This window comes from Vigna unguiculata, chromosome 11 (genome assembly GCF_037176805.1).
Source record: "Vigna unguiculata cultivar grain cowpea cultivar isolate G323 ecotype 2 chromosome 11, ASM3717680v1, whole genome shotgun sequence".
Lineage (NCBI taxonomy): Eukaryota > Viridiplantae > Streptophyta > Magnoliopsida > Fabales > Fabaceae > Vigna > Vigna unguiculata.
Window position 1 is genome coordinate 33,453,769 of NC_140802.1, and position 22,560 is coordinate 33,476,328.

The 22,560-nt window shown below is 29.9% G+C and overlaps 1 protein-coding gene and 2 pseudogenes across 1 annotated transcript; 1 reads left to right on the forward strand and 2 right to left on the reverse strand.

Annotated features, from left to right (window-relative positions):
* The first annotated feature begins 873 nt into the window (after positions 1–873).
* Positions 874–17,641, forward strand: LOC146881806 (uncharacterized; annotated as a pseudogene).
* An 848-nt stretch (positions 17,642–18,489) lies between these two features.
* LOC146881807 (auxin-induced protein 6B-like) lies at positions 18,490–19,623 on the reverse strand. Its single transcript, XM_085669350.1, has 2 exons — positions 19,607–19,623; positions 18,490–19,007 (listed from the first exon to the last, which is right to left on the reverse strand). The coding sequence occupies exons 1-2, from the start codon at positions 19,621–19,623 to the stop codon at positions 18,692–18,694; spliced, it is 333 nt and encodes a 110-aa protein (XP_085525476.1). The 3' UTR covers positions 18,490–18,691.
* A 461-nt stretch (positions 19,624–20,084) lies between these two features.
* LOC146881808 (indole-3-acetic acid-induced protein ARG7-like) lies at positions 20,085–20,584 on the reverse strand (annotated as a pseudogene).
* Between the last annotated feature and the right edge of the window lie 1,976 nt (positions 20,585–22,560).

Below are 22,560 nucleotides of genomic sequence, written 5' to 3' on the forward strand. Positions count from 1 at the left end.
TACAAATTTTTCAGTCTTTTTCGCTGCAGATCTCTTTGTATTTTTGCTTTTTTTCGATTCTTCATCTATTATTTTTTTTGTTTTATGTCTATTCTTTAATTTTTTGGTGATGAATGAACTGAGTAGAACATTGGTCACAATTAGATTTCAGATTTTTGAAGTAAACAGTTGATCTTTTCTTTTATTTCTACCTAGATGTCGTTGTATTGTTTCAACTTTTTCTCTGTCTTCAGATTTTTCTCACCCTTTCTCTGTTTTTCAATTTTTTTTTCAACTGAATGAAGTGAGTAGAACATTGGTCACGGCCAGATTTCAGGTTTCTCAAGCAAACAATTGATGTTCTTATTTTATTTTTACCCAGAATTCGTTGTATTTTTTCAGCTTCTTATCTGTCTTTCAATTTTTTACACCCTTTCTTTGTTTTGGATTTTTTGTTCAGATGAATGAAATCTGGGTAGAACATTGGTCACTACCAGATTTCAGGTTTTTTAACTTTAGAGTTGATCTTTTCTTTTATTTTTACCCATATTTCGTTGTATTTTTTCAGCTTCTTCTCTGTCATCCGATTTTTCTCTCTCTTTTTCCTTGTTTTGGAATTTTTTTTCAAATTAATGAACTGAGTACAACATTGGTTGCGACCAGATTTCATGTTTTTACCCAAATTTCGTTTTATCTTCAGCTTCATATTCTTCTTATATTTTTACCCAGATTTTTTTCATGCTATTTTTTATTGTTTACAAGCTTGAAATCAAGAGTTCAAACACATGCAACAGTCTTAAAGAGCAAAAGAATTTGAATCTTTTTCGTTGCAGAATCTTACTGGTATGTAAATTTCATAGTTTTTCAGCTTTCTCAATGTTTTTGATCTTATTCTTCTATCTTTACCCATATTTCTTATTTTATTTATCTTCTTCTATCTAAAGATTGCTTATTTTCTTTTATTTTATGTAATTGATCTTACCTTTGATGCCTTTTTTTAAATGTTTTAATTCAAGAGGTGGGATTTTATTTTTTCTTATTATCTTCTTAAAGGTTAATGATTATTCTACAAATTATCATTTTTATAATTAATATTTTTGTATATTTTAAATTTTTATTTTAACATTTTTTTTTAATTCGTACTTCATTTTAAGTTTTTTATTCCCAAGCGATTACATTAATTATGAAGCAGTCTGTCTAGTAAGTACGAATGCTTGGAACAGGTATGACTTATCCTATTCTCTTTATATATATTCCTAATGTTTGCACCTCTGTTACCCATTACCAACTACCAAGTGAAAAATCTTCTTTTTCTTCTGTTACCCATTCTCTTCTCTTACTAATCTTCTTCATCACCAATCTATTATCGTGCAATGGCATCCATCGCCACCCCACAATCTATACTTTCTGCAAAACTTATTGCCAGATTCCTTACTATGTTTCTGAAGGACCAGGTTTATTTTTTTATTCCTTGACATTTATTTGTTATCTTTATTTTTATTTCTTTTTTCTGAACTTGCTAATCTATGAAGGCTTTTGGACATGTCGACCGGCTGTTCATAATACGATATGGGAAGGACATTAGTTCACAGTGGACCATTGTTGATTACGAAAGTAATGTTCACAATGTTACCTACAACATGGATATTCACACTTCACTGATTACCGAAGGTTGTAATGATTTAAGATCTTTCTATGCAGATAAGTCTGACAAATTGGTTTTGTTCAAATACGTTGGAAATTCTTCTTTCCAACTCCACTTCTCTAACCATTCGACAGACTCACGACTCCAAGCGAATTTTCTAAACAATATTTCCATCCGTCGTCCTCTAAGTATGTCAAAGTTAATTCATTTTCAAGTTCAACTATCTAGATACTACTGTAAAGCCAGCCACTTGGTTAGTTCTTTTATTTTTGTTTATTATTTATTTACATGCCTTCTTAATAAGTAATATATCTTCACATTATGTTTGCAGTATTTGAAAAAAGAATTTGCGAGTTATTTTCAAAATAGTGGATTTTCATCTGTTGTTCTACATGGACTAAGGGGCAAAGTGGAATGTAAATTGATCATAAGACGTAGGTTTGTAAAGATAGGAGCTAATTGGAAAAAGTTTTGTGCTCTTCATGAACTATCTGCAGAGGATCACAATGAACTCTTTTTTGAAATTGAAAGTGAAAAATCAAGCATTCATATCAAAGTTCATTATCCTTTAATTTGGTTTAAAAGTTCAACATTTAGTATGTTATTCTTTTTTTGGAACTTCTTTTATATATATATATATATATATATATATATATATATATATAAGAAGATTTAAACTTGACTTTAATATTTTATGCAGTTATTATATGTATGAATGTATATTTTGTAATTTAAACTTTATATATATATATATATATATATATATATATATATATATATATATATATATATATATATATATATATATATATATATATATATATATATATATATATATATATATATATATATATATATATATATATATATATATATATATCAAGTTATGTGTTTTTTCTTTTGTTGTTATATAGTTATTTCAACGTAATTATTTTAATTAATTATTTTAATTGGGAAGTTTTTTGATAAAAAAAATGAAAATCAGAAGTTTGAAATAACTCTAAATAAATGTTAATTATATTTGGAATCAATAAAAATTAATGATGATTCCATCTAAATTCAAAATTTAAATGGTAGACCAAAACATTAAATATTACTTATTATTTTTTAAAAAATAATTTAATATAAACATTAAATATTAATTTTGAGAACATTCGCAAGCCAAGATCATTTAACGTGAAGTAATTTAACCTAATCATTTAATATTTAATTAATTTTATATAAATATTACATAAATATGTAAAATTCCAACACATTGGAAATCACTATTTATCATTGTCACTAATCATTTAAAACCTCTTTGTCTTACAACTCATTGTTTATTCCAACACATTGTTTATTCCAACGCATTAAACGTGTCAATCAATATTCAAACTCATTAATATTCGCACTGCTCGAGATAATGATTATTAAAGCACTGTTTTATGTAGTTAAACTGCTCCTTCATCTTCCACACATTTTCATTATTCAACTGTTTCATATTACAACCTTTAAATTATCCACTAATGAATAATAATTCTGATTCTTGATCACGGTGCATGTTTTCTTTCATTATGGTGTTCACTTCTGAAAAAATTCATGATTGCAATGTCAAGATTTCTCAACTGCTCTCTTTCATATTTTAATCAGAACACTCTTTGCTCACCATAATGTCTTTTCACATTTCAAAAGACATTTACTTCTCTCATCTGGCTCTTATCTCCTCCGTTTCTGCATCCTCTTCTTTGATCATCATCTACAACACGCTTTTATCTTCTACATTGTAGAAAGGTATGCATGTTCTTATTCAAGATTTGTTTCACCAACACTCTTTTTATCTTCTCTGTTTCATGATCATCGTTTCTCATCATCATATTCAACATTTCACATTACACTGAGTATTTTTTAAACTTCTTCTTCATTACAGAAAGGTACGCATGTTCGAATCACCAATTTTTTTGCTACATTACGATCTACTTCAATGTCTATGAAACTGATTTAATTTTGATGAAGTTGTAAACTTTCACATACGATTCATTGATAGATCGTCCGTCTTTTATTTTAACAGATGACCACTAGACAATGCATACTTTGTGAAAGTTCCATTGTTTCTGCAAAGTGAAAGATTCTTTGCTATTTTTCTCGAAGAACAAGTTTTTGCAATATTTCACACATTAAAATCTTTACTAGCATTCTTATGTGATTTTCTTTTATTTCTTATATGATCTTCCTGTTCTGACAAGGATTTTGGGTTCGTGAACCGTTTGTTTGTCATAAGATTACGCCATGAACTCGGTCCACGTTGGACTATTTCTGATAACAAGGGTAATGTTCACCATGTTACCTTCAACATGGATATTTATAATCCAAGGATTACTGAAGGCTGGTCTGATCTAAGAAATTTTTATCATTTACAACCACCCAAACTTTGTTATTTAAGACATACTGGAAATTCGGCTTTTGAAATATACCTTTACGAACAGTGTTCAGAATCAAATGTTCATAAATTTTTAAGTCATGTTAAAACAAATGCTCCTCTGACAAGGTCCAAGTTAATTCATTTTGAGTTCAGGCTATCCAAATTGAACTGCAAAGCAAGTTTTTTGGTAAGGTTTCTTTCCTTTTTTCCTATAATTTTGTTAATTTCATGACCAAACTTATTGTTTTCTCTTCTATTATTCTCTATTAATACTTTATTTTATTTCATATTATTTCTTCTTATTTTTTTCTGCAGGATTTGAATTCAGACTTATGTAAATATTTTCGCAATAGTCAATTGTCAGATATTGTGCTTTACGGTCCAAAAGCACAAGTTTAGTGTAAGTTGTGATAAGAGCTAAGTTTGTCAAGATAGGCAGTGGATGGAAAAAATTTTGTGATGTTCATGGACTAGAGGTAAGAGACATAGTTATCTTCGAGGTTGACGTTGAAAACAGAAACCCGGATGTCAATGTTCTGTTTAATATAAATGAATATTATCATCGCGACTAAAAGCATTCATCAATTATAATATTTGAACATTTTTATCACTTTATTGTTTGTATGAATTATTATTTTATTATATATATGTTTAAGTCTATTGATTTTCAACTATATTATTGCCATTTTAAAAAGTTGTCATTTAATTCAACACTGCTCCATATCTTTTTCCACAATTCAATATCTTTGCCATTTATTTAATGTCAGACACCAAAATGTCTTATCATTCAGTTTTTATTTTTAAAAAGATTTTCTAATTTAAAATATGATTTTTTAACTATTGATTAAAATCACTTTTAAATTTTTTTTCATTTTTTGCGCTATTCAAGACACTTTTGCAGTTACTTAATTCCATACTCAACCGTCAAAAATATCTCTCATCTTTTCAATTTTTATAATTTGTAAACTCTGGTTTTGAAACTGTGTAATGTTATGATTGTTTGTACTTATCGATATATTTTGTACATATTCCACGATATTTTTCACTGGTCATAATTAATGCATATCAACACGTCATATAAGTATAATAAAATAAATTAATAAATTTATTTCATCACATATTTACTTTGCTTATCCAGGAATTTGTATCAGCATTGAAATTGAAATTGAAATCTGATCTGTTTTACTAACCCCCCTTTTTGTACGCACTAGTTTTCAACCAAAATACTTAACACTCGCAAAGGTACGCACTTCATCTACATATGAGCCTTAAGTTTATCGAAAATTTCCAAATCCATGTTATACATTGTTTGACCAAACAAATTTTCAATCCATGATATAATTCTAATAAATTAAATAAATTGGAGCACATGTTTAGTTTGCTTCTCCAGCAAGTTTGTATCAGTATTGAAATCTTATCTGTTTTTTTGATGTCAAATGGTCTGTGCACAAGTTTTCAACCAGATTACTTATCAGTAGCAAAGGTATGCACTTCATCTGTTGTTCTTTATGCATTTCATATGTTTATGTCCACATTATTAGGGTTTGTCCTTCTATTGTCCTATCTCAGATAACATCTTCTTTCTTCAATCCTTTTTTGTTGAATGCTTTCTACGCCAATATGTATTTGCAGATCTGCATTGTTTCCACATTAGTGTTACAATGAATGTTTGACTGCGGAATACACCACGCCAACACATTATGTATGTACTTATAAATAATATATTACATGCTTTCTCTTCAGCATTATTTGTGGCTATTACTTTTGGTGGAATACAGATCTGCGTTGTTTCCACATTAGTGTTACAATTAATGCTTGACAGTGGAATACACCACGCCAACAAATTAGGTTTTTACTTTTAAAAATAGGTATCCTACTTTTTCTTCATCATAACTTGTTTGTATTTCTTTTGACCTTTTATGTAACCTCTGAATACATGAATATGAATGTTTAATTGTTTCTGGCATGCAAAACCTGATATCTACAGTTTTCACAAAAACATGTTAGTATGAAATCTGCATTTGTAGGTCAAAAATATATATTTCTATTAACATCACATGCCTATCACTTTTTTAATAGCTTACAACTCAATGGAATCTGCATTTGTCCTTTCTTGATTCTTCTACCGTTGAAAAGTAAATACCCAACTAACATATTAGCGTTAAGTTTTTCGAGAATTGCCAAATCCATGTTATTATTAAAGCTTACGTTTATCATCATCTTAGAATTTTGTATGCATTGTTTGACCAAAGCAAAAATTGAAACTTTACATATATTTCTAAACTATTTATTTATTATTTCTTTTAATTTCATCTGAATATCAACTTTGTATCTATAAATATTGTTGAGTTTTGATATATCGTTGTTGTGAGTTGAATATGTCTTTCTATGAAGTTCAAAAGCAAAGCCAAAAACTAGATGAAGTTAATCCAGAAAAGGAAAACTGGAATATCATTGTTAGGGTAATCAGTTCATGGTTTGTTCCAGATTTTAGTATACAGAGGTGTCCGTTTTCAATGGAGTTGGTTATTCAAGACAAAGAGGTAATATTGCGTTTCATTTCTTCCATCACTGTTATGAAGAAAAAATATTTGTACGTTAAACATATTATTTATATTCATTTTTTGCAGGGAGGCAAAATACACGCGTCTATTAGACGTACTTTAATTTACAAATTTCAAAATGAAATATCTGAAGGCCATGTTTTTGGCATCCAAAATTTCAGTGTGGCTCCGAATAATGGAATATACCGAACTACACACCACCCATATAAGATTAATTTCCAGTTTGGTACAAAATTTTCTTTGCTTGACACTAAATTGGTTTCAGATATGAAACCACAATACACACCTTTGTGTTTATTGACCACCTCTGGCTTTGATACAAATTATTTAGTTGCTAAGTTGATATTATATTTTTTTATTATCTATTTTTTATTGGTATTAATATATGTTTATTAAGTTTTTTAACCATTTGCTGTATTATTATGTAGATATCTTGGGAGTACTGGTAGGAGTTGGCATTGAAAGAGAATTGCAAGTGGATGGAAAGACAACAAAATTAAATGTCATTGCCATAGAAGCTGATGGGTAATTTAGTTCTAAAAGTTTACTATATACATTTTTTTGGGATGTATGAAAATAATGATGTCACATAACATTTATTGAATTTATAGGTTCCGCATAGAATGTACTTTGTTTGGTATTTATGTGGATGAACTGAATGTCTTTCTCTCAAGTGGAGAAGTACAAAATGTTGCAATAAGTATAGAGTTTGCGAAAGTTAAAACTTTTCAAGGTAAAACGTTTTTATTAGTTTTATACATTATTCATTACACTATTATCAATGTTAGTATCACATACACTATTTTGCATTTTAGATAAGGTGCAAGTTCAAAATTGTAAGTTCTGCACTAGGATTAAGTACAATGTTGATTTCAAGGAGGCATCTGAACTCAAATCAAGGTAATACTGTATTTGTTCTTCATTTTGTTATAAATTACATATCTTGGATTATATGTATTTTGTAACCATTTTTTTAACTTCACAAAATGTATGAGAACATTGATTCTCCATCTCAAGGATTAACTCAGCTTTCGCAAAGTTCCAAACATACTGTTGAAGATGACTTCTTAATGCTTACACCTAGGACAAACATACAAGGTCTCAAGGATTGTAAAGAGGTCAACATATATCAACATTTTCAATTTTGTTGTTCACATTAATGTTTTGATAAAAAAAAATTATATTCAAAGGTAACCACTTACATATTGTTTGGAACCATTAAGCATATTTTGGATGAGGATGATTGGTGGTATACAGCTTGTGTTTGCAACAAAGCAGTTTATTCAGATTCTAAGATGTTTTTTTTGTGTGAAAAGTGTAACAAGCATGTTATGAAAGTCTTTCCAAGGTAAACTTATTGTGCATTTCATTTATTGTCTATTCAAATATGTTATTGTACTTTACAATTTTTATGAATCATAAATTTTATTCTTTTTACAGATATAAGATCAAAATTCGAGTGATGGACTCATCAAATTCAACCACACTCGTGCTGTTTGATAGGGATGCAACCATCCTTTTAAAGAAATCTTGTGCTGATAGGTTAGAAAGTCATGACAAGTTGAAAGTAGGAATGATCAGAGTTTCCAAGTTGAACAGTCTTTCAGAGTGAAGAAAGTATGTGTTGATGATGATATAATTCAAAAGTTCAGTGATTCTTCCATGAAATCAGTGGTAAGATCTATTTCTGAATTTGATTCTCTACATTAAAGATGGTAATTATGTTTCAATATTTACTCATATGTTTGTCAATATGTTATTTAAGGATGTATATGTTGGGAATGGAGAGTTTAGTAGGGAAAAACGTGTGGTCAATGGGTCCACTGTTGATATTGTAGAGGTATACAAAACATCTTAATCTTTTTTAATCATTCTATATTCTTTTATTCATTGTAATTGGTTTTAACATTTAATTGATTTTGACATTTATTATAGGATTTATTAGCAAAATTTACCAACAAAACGATCGACTCTGGCTCCCAGTCACTTGAGCTAATCAAAGATAATGCAACATATGATGATGTAAACAATTCACTAAAGAGAGAATCTGCAAAGAAGATTGTATCACTTGACTCCATCGAAGAAGACAATGTTCCATTGAAGCTTCTGACGAGAAATATTAAAAAGGAGAAATGATTGATTTCAGAGATAATCTTGCTTTTTATATTTTAAGACAATTTATTTGATGGTATTTTGTGATTGTAATATGTCTACGAATCCATTTGTCTTTAATTTGTATTGAACTACTACTTTTTTATTAATGATTTTATGCGCTTATATCTGATTAATTATGTTTTAATTCTATTTTTTTCTTTGCTGGTTTACAAATAATTGTTGACATTTATCAAGTTGTGTCAACAAAAATGAATGCCAACTACATAAAGTTTCTACAAATATTGTTACTACTGATACTTATACATTTTAAAATATTTGTTAACATGAAATTCTACATTAGCGAATGAAATTGTTCTTTTGAAGAATGAATTTACAATTTTGATTTGCTTATTTATTTTCATTTTCATAAATAAGTTATATTGGCTAACCAAATAACTGTTCACAGATTTTAAGTTGTCTCAACTTAATTGGGTGCCATTTGCAATTTGAATCATTTTGCTGTGTACTCACTTCAACTTAAAAAAAATCTTAACCATAAAAAAATAAATTTCAATATAAATGTCTTTATATTTTTCATTCTGCTAACTTAATTTTTTATTAATAATCATATTTAATGATTTACTTAAATAATAAAATAAATTTTAAGTATTTGATAATTTTCCAATTTATAATATTTAATTGAATTATATTGATATAACATTTTCATTTTAATTATTTTTGTAATAGTCTTGGTTTTAAATTTGTTTGAAAAGAATTTTTTTATATTCTTTTTTTATTGTATCTTTTGTATATTTTTATTGATATTATTTTTAATGGCATAATATATAGGTAGGTGTATATGGTATTTGACTATATAGTTATTGATATATATAGTATATATATTATATACCAGAGTTTACGTATATTATATATTATATTATAAGAGTATTAATATAGTTAATAATCTAAAGTAAGTATACTCATAATATTAATTATTATTTGTTTATGTTATCTTTTATTTGTCAAATCTAATGGCAATCGTTTCGTCTTTTCATGTGTCTTTTTCTACTATAAATATCCATGTCCATTCCACCGCAACCATCAATTGAAACAAATTCTCCATTCTTTCAACCCTCTTTCTACTATCATTGATCAAGTCCAAGCAAATGGATAACAACTTCAATGAAGATGATCTTTTTTTCAGAATGACTAGGTACCAGTTCTCTATTATTCACCTTAAGGATAAAGTACGTTTTTAAAAATAGTTACATCGATTTTTTGATTTACAAAAATAGTTCTCTTTTTATTTCTGTCACCGTTTTCATATGAATAACAACCTTTTTCTTTCAACTAATTTTTTTTTGTTTTTAAAATGTTTATATTTTGAGGTTGTTGGGTTCGTTGATCGTGCATTCACCATTCTCTATGATCATGGTCTTGAGCGCTAGTAGACTTTAACGGATGTTGAAGGCAATAAACATGTTGTCACTTATAACAAGAGTTTAGACAAACCGTTGCTAATTGGAGGATGGTTTGATTTAAGGGACCTTTATGAACTACAAGATGACCACAATATTTATTTTGAATATGTCGGTCATTCTTGCTTCCAGATCATTGTTTTTCCCAGTAAATGCAAACCTTTGTCTATTGAACGTTTTTTAAAAAGACTTGTGTTAGATGAACCCCTTTTCAGAGGAACGAAGTTGCATTTTTGCATATTTCTCAATCTATACCAATGTCAGGCTAGCCATATGGTGAAATAGATTTAAATTTGATATTTATATTTGACTTTCTCTTTTTTTATATTTATATTTCATATCTTTTATTATTTTGTAGTTTATATTTAATTTTTTTATTTAATTTAATTTGTTAGGATTTGCCAGCTAATTTTGGCAATTATCTTCGTCAAGGAAGATTTAAAAACATTATTCTTCATGGATCGTGCAAGATAGTGAAGTGCAAGCTATTGTTGAGAAATCATCCAAAGAAGTCTAACAAAATAGGAAGTGGTTGGAAGGAATTTTGTACTGCTCATGGATTTGGTGCAACTATAGACCTGCTGTTTGAAGTTGATGAGATGAAAAATAATCAGAATGTCAAAGTGCTGACATATTGTAATTTTTAATTCATAGTTGGTTTTCTTTTCTTTTTTTAATTGTCGAGTAGCAATAGTTTAGTTTTTATGTGTTTTACTTATGTAGTTGATGAAGACAAACTTTTTTATATTTTTAGTAATGCTTATGTATAGTTTTATTTTGTATTAATGAAATTATTTTGAATTTTTTGTCAGATTCTATGACTGCAAATAAATACATTAGAATGGAAGTTTAATTAAATATTTTACAGCTTATTTTGATAATGTAAATAAAAATTGTATTAATAACACATTTGTTGTATTCAGAAAATGTTTTTTGGTGTGTTTTATAGAATTATTGTATGATTGTTTTTTATAAAGTTTGTTTGATTCATATAGTATCAAGAAAGTCATTTATATATATGTCAAATTGATTTTTTTGTAATCCAACTATTGGAATTCATCAGCCATTTATGTTGTGGTAGTCTGCAATCATATTTATCATACTTATGTCTCATATGTATAGAGGTATATTGTTTTAAGATGTGGACATTATAATATGTACTCAGTTTGATAATGCATCAAATTAAAATTGCTTAATGTTTGACCACATAATTTTGAACCAAGTTTCTATTCAGCTATCCTTTTCGGTTTACTATATATAGTACTTGGATAAAAAAAACACATGTGTTGTTGTACCTACATAAAAAAGAAATGTGTTTTTAGCTGCAAAAATAAAAAAGCTATGAAAGAAATCATATTTCTATCATTGTTTCTGATGTATAAACAGTCCACACTACATGTTCTTTCTATTTTTAATGATTGTCTACTGATAAAATCTTTTTGTAGTCTTACAACTTTTTTCTATTACAATTACAAATATTTGTCTTTCCACAATAGTGATTAGAGGTACAATGCAAAAATAAAAGTTTAACAAATACATTCATCAATATAGGAATAAAACAATATACACTTTTTTTTTTTCTGAAATGGATCAAAAGGATTGTAAAAATGTCGGGCTTAGAAGGAAGATGGCGCTACAAGGAAGGTTGCATGCAAGAAGTAATCAACATTCATGTAAGTTTCTACCATTACATTTAATTCATGTACTTTGAAAATTGCTTGAAAAGATATATAATTTGTATTCTGAATTCTGAAATCTTTACAAAGTCTTCATTTTCTATGTCTAATTTTAATTTTGTGTGTTGTAGATTACAGAGAAGAGAACTCAAGAAAAAAAACTAATATACCAACAATGGTTCTCAAAGTAGTAAAATATTAGGTTTCATTTTTATAACTAACTTTAAATTTATTTTGTTCGATTGAAACTTCACAAGACAGATGCATAATGAAATATGTTTCGTTTTGTAATGACAGATAAAACAAGTCAATCTGAAAAATTACTAGAAAATGCTATACAGAAGAAACCCTTACAACAGTTGGATCTTAGTAAGTGTTTTGTTTATAACTTAATTTTTTACAAATTCTTCTTATATCAATGAATGAAGTTTTTTGGTTTATTCTGTTACATTCACTTCTTTTACAATAATGATATTACAGATGTATAGAACAACATGAACAACCTTCAAAATCTGAATGAAATATTTTAGACAACAATTGGTGAGTGATCTTTGTTTTTTATATTTCAATAATATGCCTAAAGTCTCATTTTAATAAATAATAACATGAGATTCATTTCATTGTAGTGCCTGAAAACAATATAACAAGTTCTTCAAGTACTGTATTTCATAATCAAAGCAAAGACAACTTAATCACTTCACAATCTGTAGCTTCTACTGTAACATACAATAGTACTTTCGGTATATTTCTTCATTCATCCTAATTTTTATATAACTATTTTTATTCCATGAATATTTTATAATTGATATGAAATTGTTTTTTTAGTTAGTACAGTTGTTAACAATAACAGACAAAAAAATAATGGACGAAATGATTACCTTGGCAGTTCAGGTAAGCATTCTTCATAATGACAATGGCATTGCATGTAAGTAAATTGTTTTAATAATTCTTTTCTATAGGTGGCACATTTGAAGTTGTAAATGATTCATATTTTGTCTCTAAGAATAAGGTAGTCAGATATCCTTTTGAAGTCATACAATCACTTCAAAACAGATTATGTCTTGATGATGAAACAACAACAAAACAAAATGGTTCAGACACAACTAATGATTCTTCAGCAACAATAACACATGAAGGTAAAGTTAATGTCCAACTTAGTGATTTGAATAAGTACATAATTTGAAGCATTAAGTTAATATATGTCATTTGACTACAGTTGAACCAGATACTACAAGTAGAAACAAATTGTATTGCAAAGCGGAGTTGCAGGGTAAACAAAGACCAATTGTCCATAATTTGACATTAAATATATGCATTTCATGCTAATGCGTTTTAATAATGTTTAGAACTTCTCAATATTGGAGAACCTTGTTTGGAATGCCAATACTGTAAAGCTCAACTTTGGTATGAAGAAAGAGCAAAAAAATGTAACACCTCAAAAGAAGTTCAATTCTCATTGTGTTGCCAAAAGGGAAAAGTGGAACTTCCACTCTTAAAAAAACCACCTAATCTGCTTCAAGCTTTGTTAAATGGTGAAGATCATAAAAGCAAACTATTTTTACAAAATATAAGAATATACAACAGCATGTTCTCATTTACTTCTATTGGTGGTAAGATAGATGCTTCAATGAACAATGGTTATGCTCCACCATAATTTATTCTTAATGGACAAAACTATCACCTTATTGGCAGTTTATTGCCACAAGATGGATCAAAGCCAAAGTTTGCACAATTGTACATATATGATACCAAAAATGAAATGAGTAACAGAATGAAGCATTTCAGGTTACTTAACATGTAATTTATGTTGCTTAAATTATATATTTAAATACATTTATTGACATGTATTTCGTTTATTATGTTTTAGGTCAAACTGTAAGGAATTTGTTCTAGATGAATCATTGTTTGCTGATTTGATTAAAATGATTGACAATCACAATGTTCTTGTTAAATATTTTAGAAGAGTTAGAGATTTGTCACTACAAAGTATGAAATCAGATTTCACCCTAAGACTATTTAGAGGCAGAAACAAAGACCCTAGAGTCTACAACACACCTTCATGTGATGAAATAGTTGTACTAATAGTTGGTGATTTTGATAATATGGATGTAGGCAGAGATATAATTGTCAAAAAATGTTCTGGTGAATTGACAAGACTGCATGAAACTCACACTGCTTTCATTTCACTACAATATCCTCTCATGTTTCCATATAGAGAAGATGGTTATCAAGAAGATATTTCAATAAGAGAATCTCATTCAAAAAGTAAATCAAGGGTGAGAACTCGAATTTCTTTGAGAGAATTTATTGCATTCAGAATACAACAAAGATGTATAGAATCTGGTAATATTGTCAATGCATGCAGATTTTTCCAATAGTTTTTGGTTGATTGCTATACAATGGTTGAAGCACAACGGTTGTCTTTCATTAGAGCTAATCAGAAGTTAATTCGTTGTGATATTCTTAATGGATTACAAGAGGCTGTTAATAGAGGAGAGACAAATCCTTCTTTAATTGGAAGACGTATTGTGTTGCCTGCTTCATTCACTGGTGGTACTAGATACATGTTCAACAATTGTCAAGATGCTATGGCCATTTGTAAAAAAATTGGATATCCTAATTTGTTCATTATTATAACATGCAATGTGAATACGAGTGAAATCAGAGAGTTTGTTTTGGCCAAAGGGTTATCCGCTTCAGACAGACCTGATATTGTATGTAGAGTCTTCAAAATGAAGCTTGATGAAATGATGACAGATTTTAATAAGGATTTCTTTGGAAAAACCACTGCAGGTATTCTTTGTATCAAATAATATACATTATATACATATTGTTGAAATGAAATTGTTACAACTAATTTCATTCTTTTTTTGATATATCCAAGAATATACACAGTAGAATTCCAAAAAAGAGGATTACCTCATGCCCATATACTTTTGTGGTTGGATGGAGAAAGCAAATTGAAAAATCCAGCTAATATTGATAAAGTAATATCAGCTGAATTGCCCAATGCGGATTTGTACCCCAAATTGGAAAAAGTTGTTTCAAGTTACATGATCCATGGTCCATGTAGACATACAATATATAATTCACCGTGCATGAAGGAAGGTAGATGTTCTAAATTTTATCCAAAAAAATTCACATCTTCAACTTCAATTGATGAAGAAGGATATCTTTCCTACAACAGACTTGATAATGGTAGATTTCTTGAGAAGAAAGGAATTAAGCTTGACAATAGAAGTGTTGTTCCTTACAATCCACCTCTTCTAATGAGGTATCAAGCTCATGTAAATACAGAGCATTGCAACAAGACGAATTCAATCAAGTATTTGTTCAAATATGTGAACAAAGGTCCTGACAGAGCTACTCTTAAAATAAGCAACAACTCTGCAGAATCTGACAAATCAATCATTATTTATGAGATTAAGAGGTATTACGATTGTAGGTATCTATCACCATGTGAACCAGCTTGGCAAATATTTGCTTTTGACATCCATCACAAATGGCCTCCTGTTCAGAGATTGACATTCCATCTTCCTGACCAACAATGAACTTTGTTTAAAGATGATGATGATGATATTAATGTGGTGTTCCACAGATACAGAAATGCTAACACAATGTTTCTAGCTTGGTTTGAGGCAAACAAAATTTATACAGAAGGAAAATAATTGACTTATTCTGAATTTCCAAGCAAATTTGTGTGGTTTGCTAAAGAAAAAGAATGGAAACCAAGGAAGAAAGGCTACAACATTGGTAGACTTACTTATATTCCTCCTGCTCTGAAGACCTTTATTATTTGAGGATATTACTGACCATTCAAAAAGGTTGTATTGATTATGACAGCATAAAGACCATTGATGGTAAATTTTATGAAACCTACTAAGAAGCTTGCTATGCTTTCAGATTGTTAGCTGACGACAAAGAATATATTGATGCAACCAAAGAAGCAACCAAAGAAGATTATTTGTCACTTTGTTCATGAATACAATTTCTAAACCTGATGTAGTTTAGAATTCTACTTGGAGTCTCTTATGTGATGGAATTTTGTACCAAAAAAGAAAGGAGATGAACTTACCAAGTATTGTAAATTGTCATTTATTTAAATGAATAGAAATATAATTTCTGATTCCATAAACTTTTTCATGCAGGTCTACAAATTGAAGATGCTGAATTACAGAAAATTTGTTTGCTTCAAATACAAGAAATGCTAATGTCAAATGGTAGATGTTTGAAAGATTATCCTTCATTACCGCAACTTGATATTTCAGATCTACAAACATTCCAGAATAGATTTATTGTTGATGAGATGCAATATAATAAAGAAGACATGGCCAAAGAGCATAACATTTTTTTAAAGCACTCAATGATGAACAAGTACAGGTGTATGAGGATATCATGACAACAATTCTTTATAAAAAGGGAGGATTCTTCTTTTTATATGTATGGTGGTACAAGGAAAACTTTTATGTGGAAGACATTGTTAGTTGCTCTAAGAAGCAAGGGCATGATTGTTTTGAACGTAGCATCAAGTGGAATTGCTTCTTTAATACTTCCTGGTGGAAAAACAACACACTCAACCTTCTACATCCCATTGTTAATTAAGGATGATTCAACTTGCAACATAGCTCAAGGTAGTCTACGTGCTAAACTTTTGATGGCAACCAATCTGATTATCTGGGATTAAGCACCAATGATGAATAGAATGTGCTTTGAGACATTTAATAGAACACTAGGAGATATTATGAAAAATGTTGATGATGCCAATAATGCAAAACCCTTTGGTGGTAAAGCCATATTGTTGGGAGGTGACTTTAGGAAAATTTTACCTATTATCAAGAAAGGATCTAGGTTTGATATCATCAAAGCAGCAATCAACTATTCTGAGTTATGGAAATGTTGTCAAGTGCTCAAACTATCAAAGAACATGAGATTAAGTACTGCAACAAATACTCAAACAACAAATTATATCAAAGAACTTGTTGATTGGATATTGAAGATTGGAGATGGAGACCTGGATTTAAATGAGAATGGTGAGTGCATGGTTGAGATTCCAAAACAATTGCTGATTGAAAATACAAAGTTACCTTTAATGTCATTGGTTGAATTTGTCTATCATCAATTTGTGGTTAACATGATGAAGCCTGGTTATTTTGATGATGGAGCAATCTTGTGCCCAACAAATGATTCTATAGAGGAAGTCAATGAATTCATGTTGTCTTTATTAGGTGGTGAAGGGGTCACTTATTTAAGTTCATATACACCTTGCCAATCTGATGTACAAAATGAAGTTAAATCTGAATGGTTTTACATATGAATTCTTAAATGATATCAAATGTTCAAGGATACCAAATCATAAACTCAAGTTGAAAATAGGTGTGCCAATCATGTTGTTGAGAAATATTGATCAAGCGAAAGGTCTTTGCAATGGCACAAGATTGCAAGTTCACCATTTAGGGAAAAATGTAATCTCTGCAACTGTAATTACTGGAAAAAATATTGGTGATAGAATTTTTATACCAAGAATGGATTTAGTTTCATCTGATTCAAGATTGCCTTTCAAATTTCAAAGAAGATAGTTTCCGATATCCTTATGCTTTGCCATGACGATTAACAAAAGTCAAGGACAAACACTTTCTAGAGTCATACTTTATCTTCCACGCCCTATATTTACACATGGCCAGCTATATGTTGCTATTTCTAGAGTAAAAAGCAAAAGAGGATTGAAAATACTTATACTCGATGAAGATGGAAATGTCACGAACACAACGAAAAACGTTGAGTATAAAGAAATTTTTGAAACTCTTTGACAAACAACAAATTATAGGTATGTAATTTATTCTTCTTGATTTCAATTTTAACTTATTCGTTTGAACAAACATACATCAACTAATTTTTATTTTTGCTTCTTCTTCTTCAATACTTATCTTTCAAAGTATTGCATGTTCTGGACTGGATCAAAATCATTGTCTAAAATCCAAGGATTAGAAGGAAGATGGTGATACAACAAAGGTTGAATTAAGAAGTAATAAATATTCATGTAAGTTTGTAACATATCATTCTACAAATGTATTTTTAAAACAGCTTCAGCAAAGACATGTAATTTGGTAACACTTTACAATTTTTTAAACACTCATCATAGCTTGAAATTTGTAAGAGTATTTTTTTGTGTGTTTGTTGTTGCAGATAAAGAAATAGACAACCAATGACAAAGTGAAATAGAGCAACAATGCTTTTCAAAGGAAAAATAATACGTTTTCTATTAGGTTCTTAACTCATTTTTTTGATGTATCTTACATTTGACAATTTTTGAAACACATCATATTGTCATCATACATTGAAATTTGTATCAGTCATTTTTTTGGTGTTTGTTGTTGCAGATAAAAAATTAGACAATAAAAGACAAAATGAAATAAAGCAACAATGCTTCTTAAAGAGAAAACAATATGTTTTTTATTAGGTTCTTAATTTATTTATTTTATGTATCATACACTTGACAATTTATTAAAGATATCATATTTTCATCATATAGATTATTGTATAGTATTCATTGTTCATTGTCATTACAAAAAAAATTAATCTAAAAAACTTCGTGCGTTGCACGGGTAGAAAAACTAGTTTATATATATAGTACAAACAAAAAGGTAACCTTCGAGAGAGAACTGATTTCGCTATTAAAGAATGTGTAACTCCTTACAATGATACATAGGTTATGGGTGTATAGTATTGACAGAAGGTTGTACAAAATGAATTAACCACGTAAAACACAGTTTATATGAATTTGTGAGTCTAATATTGAGAAGACGCCTATTGTACAAATTGTCTTCACTAATCTATGTTAGTCTCCAGAGGTGTGCGATTTATTTTGAATTCAAGTTTGAAGTTATGCGTTGGAAGACATCTTCGTTGCAAGGAATTGTGAGACCATCCATGGAATGGTAATATCCAAATTCTTCCTCACCTTCGCTCAGCATGTCCTGGAATAGAGGTAGGTTCAAGTATGATACAGGGATCACAAATCGCTTCATTTTCTCCCCAACATAGACTGCAAGATAGCCCTTTGGTGAATCCACAACTTTTGAAGATGCTTGATTTGCTGCAAATGGTGCCTTTCTGATACCATTATTGTGTTGGTTTGAGAGAAGTCTTGAGAATAAGCTTTTTGAGTTTTCAATGCTTTAGGATGTGAATATTTATAGCAAAAGATATGTAGGAAAGCCATTGGCTAGAAGAATTATTGGTGAAGGAAGGAACCAAGTAATGGGACCAACTAAGAGACAAGGGCATATGGTATTGTCTTTGAGCACTGTCTCATGAATTAGCGTAGCATGTGATAGTAGTTAAGATAACAGTGTCCCTCCTTCTCTAGTGAAGGCCAAAATGTCTCCTCATTTGGAAATAAAAATTGAAAGTTGATCATGTTGACGATTATTAAGTGGGGTAGTGAGAGTTAGAATTTTCCTACATTCCAAAGTTTATCATGATAATGTATTGAACATTGGTTCTCTTTCTTACCTCCAAACACTTATTCATAGCTTTCAATCTGGTCTGCTTAAGATTTATTGGTTGCTATCTTTCACTAATATTATTGGTACATTCTATATCAATACAACTGTCATCTTAATTATTTGGAGAAGCATGTATCCACCATTGGATTAGCTATATCGATCACAATGCATGAAAAAATTGCCAATTATTAGATGCATAATTTGTTGGCCACAATCTCGAAAGGTGAATATGAACTACCACTGAACTTCCTAATCCTTGAGAGAGACCTGTGAGACAACACCATGTGATCCTTAGTCCCTCACTAGATTATTGAAAAGAAGTCATTCTTTAACTTATCCCGACAGCGTTATAGATAACGAGCCATAACATTCATGGTTGTATAAACTAAAGCTATTGTTTGTTACAGAGTAGGCTAAGTTAATTGAAGAAAAAAAAAACCTTGAGAATAAGTCCAATTTTATGTTGCTACCACACCCATTTGAGCAGAGAACCAACCTCTTTTGTATGGCCCTAGCTTCTTAAAATTTTTCTTTGTTGTTTATATTAATTAGTAGCCTAAAGTTCCCAATTAAATTCATTTCCTCATTGGTTCCAGTGAAAATATTTTCACTCTACCGTTCTAGGAATCATGAGATCTATTCTGCTTTGAAATTTCACCGAACAAAGTCTGGTTTTTGAACTGGACTTAACCTTCTTCATGCAGAGAGAACTGAAGATTGAAATTGATAAACTAAAAATACTGTGTAGCTACTTCAATATTGGAGTTCATTTTCATTGCAGAACAAATATCATTCTTTCTCACAAAAGAACGATCTTTACAAGTTAAGAAGATGCCTATTGTACAAAAATGTCTCCTCTAATCTATGTTAGTCCCCTAAAGTAATGACTTCTATTGTCCATCTAAGCAAGAAGTTATACGATGGAAGATTTCTTCACTGCAAGGAATTGTGAGGCCACCCATGGGATGATCATATCCAAACTCTTCCTCGACTTTACTCAACAAGTCTTGGAAGGAAGGTTTGTTCAAGTATGATATAGGAATCATAAATCGCTTCATTTTCTCTCCCACATACACAACAAGATAGCCCTTTTGTGATCAAATGATTTTGAAGATGCATGATTTGCTGCAGATATTACCTTTCTGATTCCAGGTAAACGAAAACCCATTGCTGTATTGATATGAGAACATAACAGTTTGAGAAAAGGATTGAGAGTTAGCTCTTGAATTTAGAATGCCTTGGGATGTGAATGATTTGAGTTGGTCCTAAATGCTTAAGCCATTAGTATTTATAGATAAACGCATATGCATTAATTGGTTACTGAAATTATTGGTGAAAGATGGATATGAGATAGTAGTGACAGTGACAGGAGCAAAGGAGAGACATAGCATGTGGTGTTGTTCTGAAGGACTATTTTAAGTAGCAATGTAATGTATTATAATAGATAAACAAGTCCCACATTCTGAATCTATTGAAAAGGAAAGACTAATTGGTTCGTAGTGCTTCATAATATGATGATATATTCAATGATGTTTCTCTTGTTATCTCTTCTAAGCAACAATGCATGACATTTGCATAAATAATGTCTCATATGCTTACAATCTTGAAGGAGTTTCAACATCAGAACTCCTTTGTCGTAGACATAGTGGATGGACTCGTATATCGATTGGTAGCCATATAAAATTATCAGACTGAGATTTTATCCTGGTTAGGTATTGTGGTTGCAGGCCCTAAAACTATTATTAAGGCCTCAAAAATGCTATATCACGTAGAGTTTTCTTTATTGTATGGTCCGAGAGCTGCTCTTATTCGGGTTTTTGGAGAAAGACTTGACAATGTGATTGCAAGGAATAGGATAATGTTACAATGACCTAATTTTTTGACCCCTTTCTTACTCGCCTATGTGGCATCATTTATTTTATTATTTTGTTAAATTTTAAAGTTGTTTGACGCGTGAGGTGAAGAGGCGTTTGTACATTACGCGCGTGTGTGAGAAAACGGAGAAAGAGTGTGGTTATGATAATTGGTTTTGAAATGCAGAGTTTTCGTATCTACTTCTTCTCCGACTGAAAGTCCATTTTTTTCTCTTCTTTTATCCAAATGAAAGTCTATTTTGGTATGTTCTTCTTCTGTGACTGAAAGCCCATTTTTTCTCTTCTTCTTCCCCAAATGAAAGGCTATATTGGTATCTTCTTCTTCCCCAAATGAAAGGGTGTGTTGTTGTTCTCTCAATCTGAAATGTTGTTATGGTCTGTTAATCCGAAATTTGTTCGAAAAGTTAAGTAATTTTAGTTGTGAAATCCGCCCCCAAAAAAACGTATGTTGTTGTTCCCCAAAATATGAGTTTGAAACTGTTTTGAAAAAAAAAGTGAGAGGGTTTCTGTAACCAAAAATGGTTTGAATGGGCGAAGGGTTTTGAAGAAGAAGCGTTTCGCTGAAGGATTGGGTGGCTACAAAAAGCGAAGTAGTTTTGTGTTATTGGATGTTAGAAAGTGAATATATTGGAGCATAAGAAGAACTTTCACAGAACACGATTAGTAGATCTGTCGTAGAACACGATTAGTAGATCTGTCGCAGAACATGATTTTGTTTAACATTAAGTGAAGGGACGACTAGTTGTTCGTGTGTGTAAGTTGTTGTTTTGATGGTTTTTTGTGTATCATGTATGATTAAAGTTGTTTTGCAATGAGTTTGATTATTTGTTATTGATTTCAGGGTTTTTTACTATGTTGTGTGTAATTTTATTGATCTATTCCGAATTTCTGTATATTTAATTTGGTTAATGCATTTGATAATTTCAGTTCAATTGACATGAGTGACGTTAGTGAAGGTTGCGAAGGTAGTGAAGGTTGTGAAGTTGGAGATTGTAGTGATATAAGTCAGGTATTTTAGTTTTTGTTCCTTTGTAATTTCATTTATATTTGAGTAATATAAGTTTAACTTATGGTTTGTAATGTGAATATTTGCAGATTAATTTTAGGCATTCTTGTAGAACACAGTATATTGGTTTATTGAACAAGAAGTTAAGTGTGGAGCAAAAACAATTTATTGAAGGAACATCATTTTGGTGGTTTGTTTTGTTGCATGAAAGAGTTAAGATTAGTTGAAAGCTTCTATGTGAGTTAAGTAATGTGTGAGTGGAAAGCAGAGGAGGTTTCATGATTAACTCCAAATTTGTAGCGTTTAAGTTATTAGACATATGTGAAGGCCTAGGGTTGAGG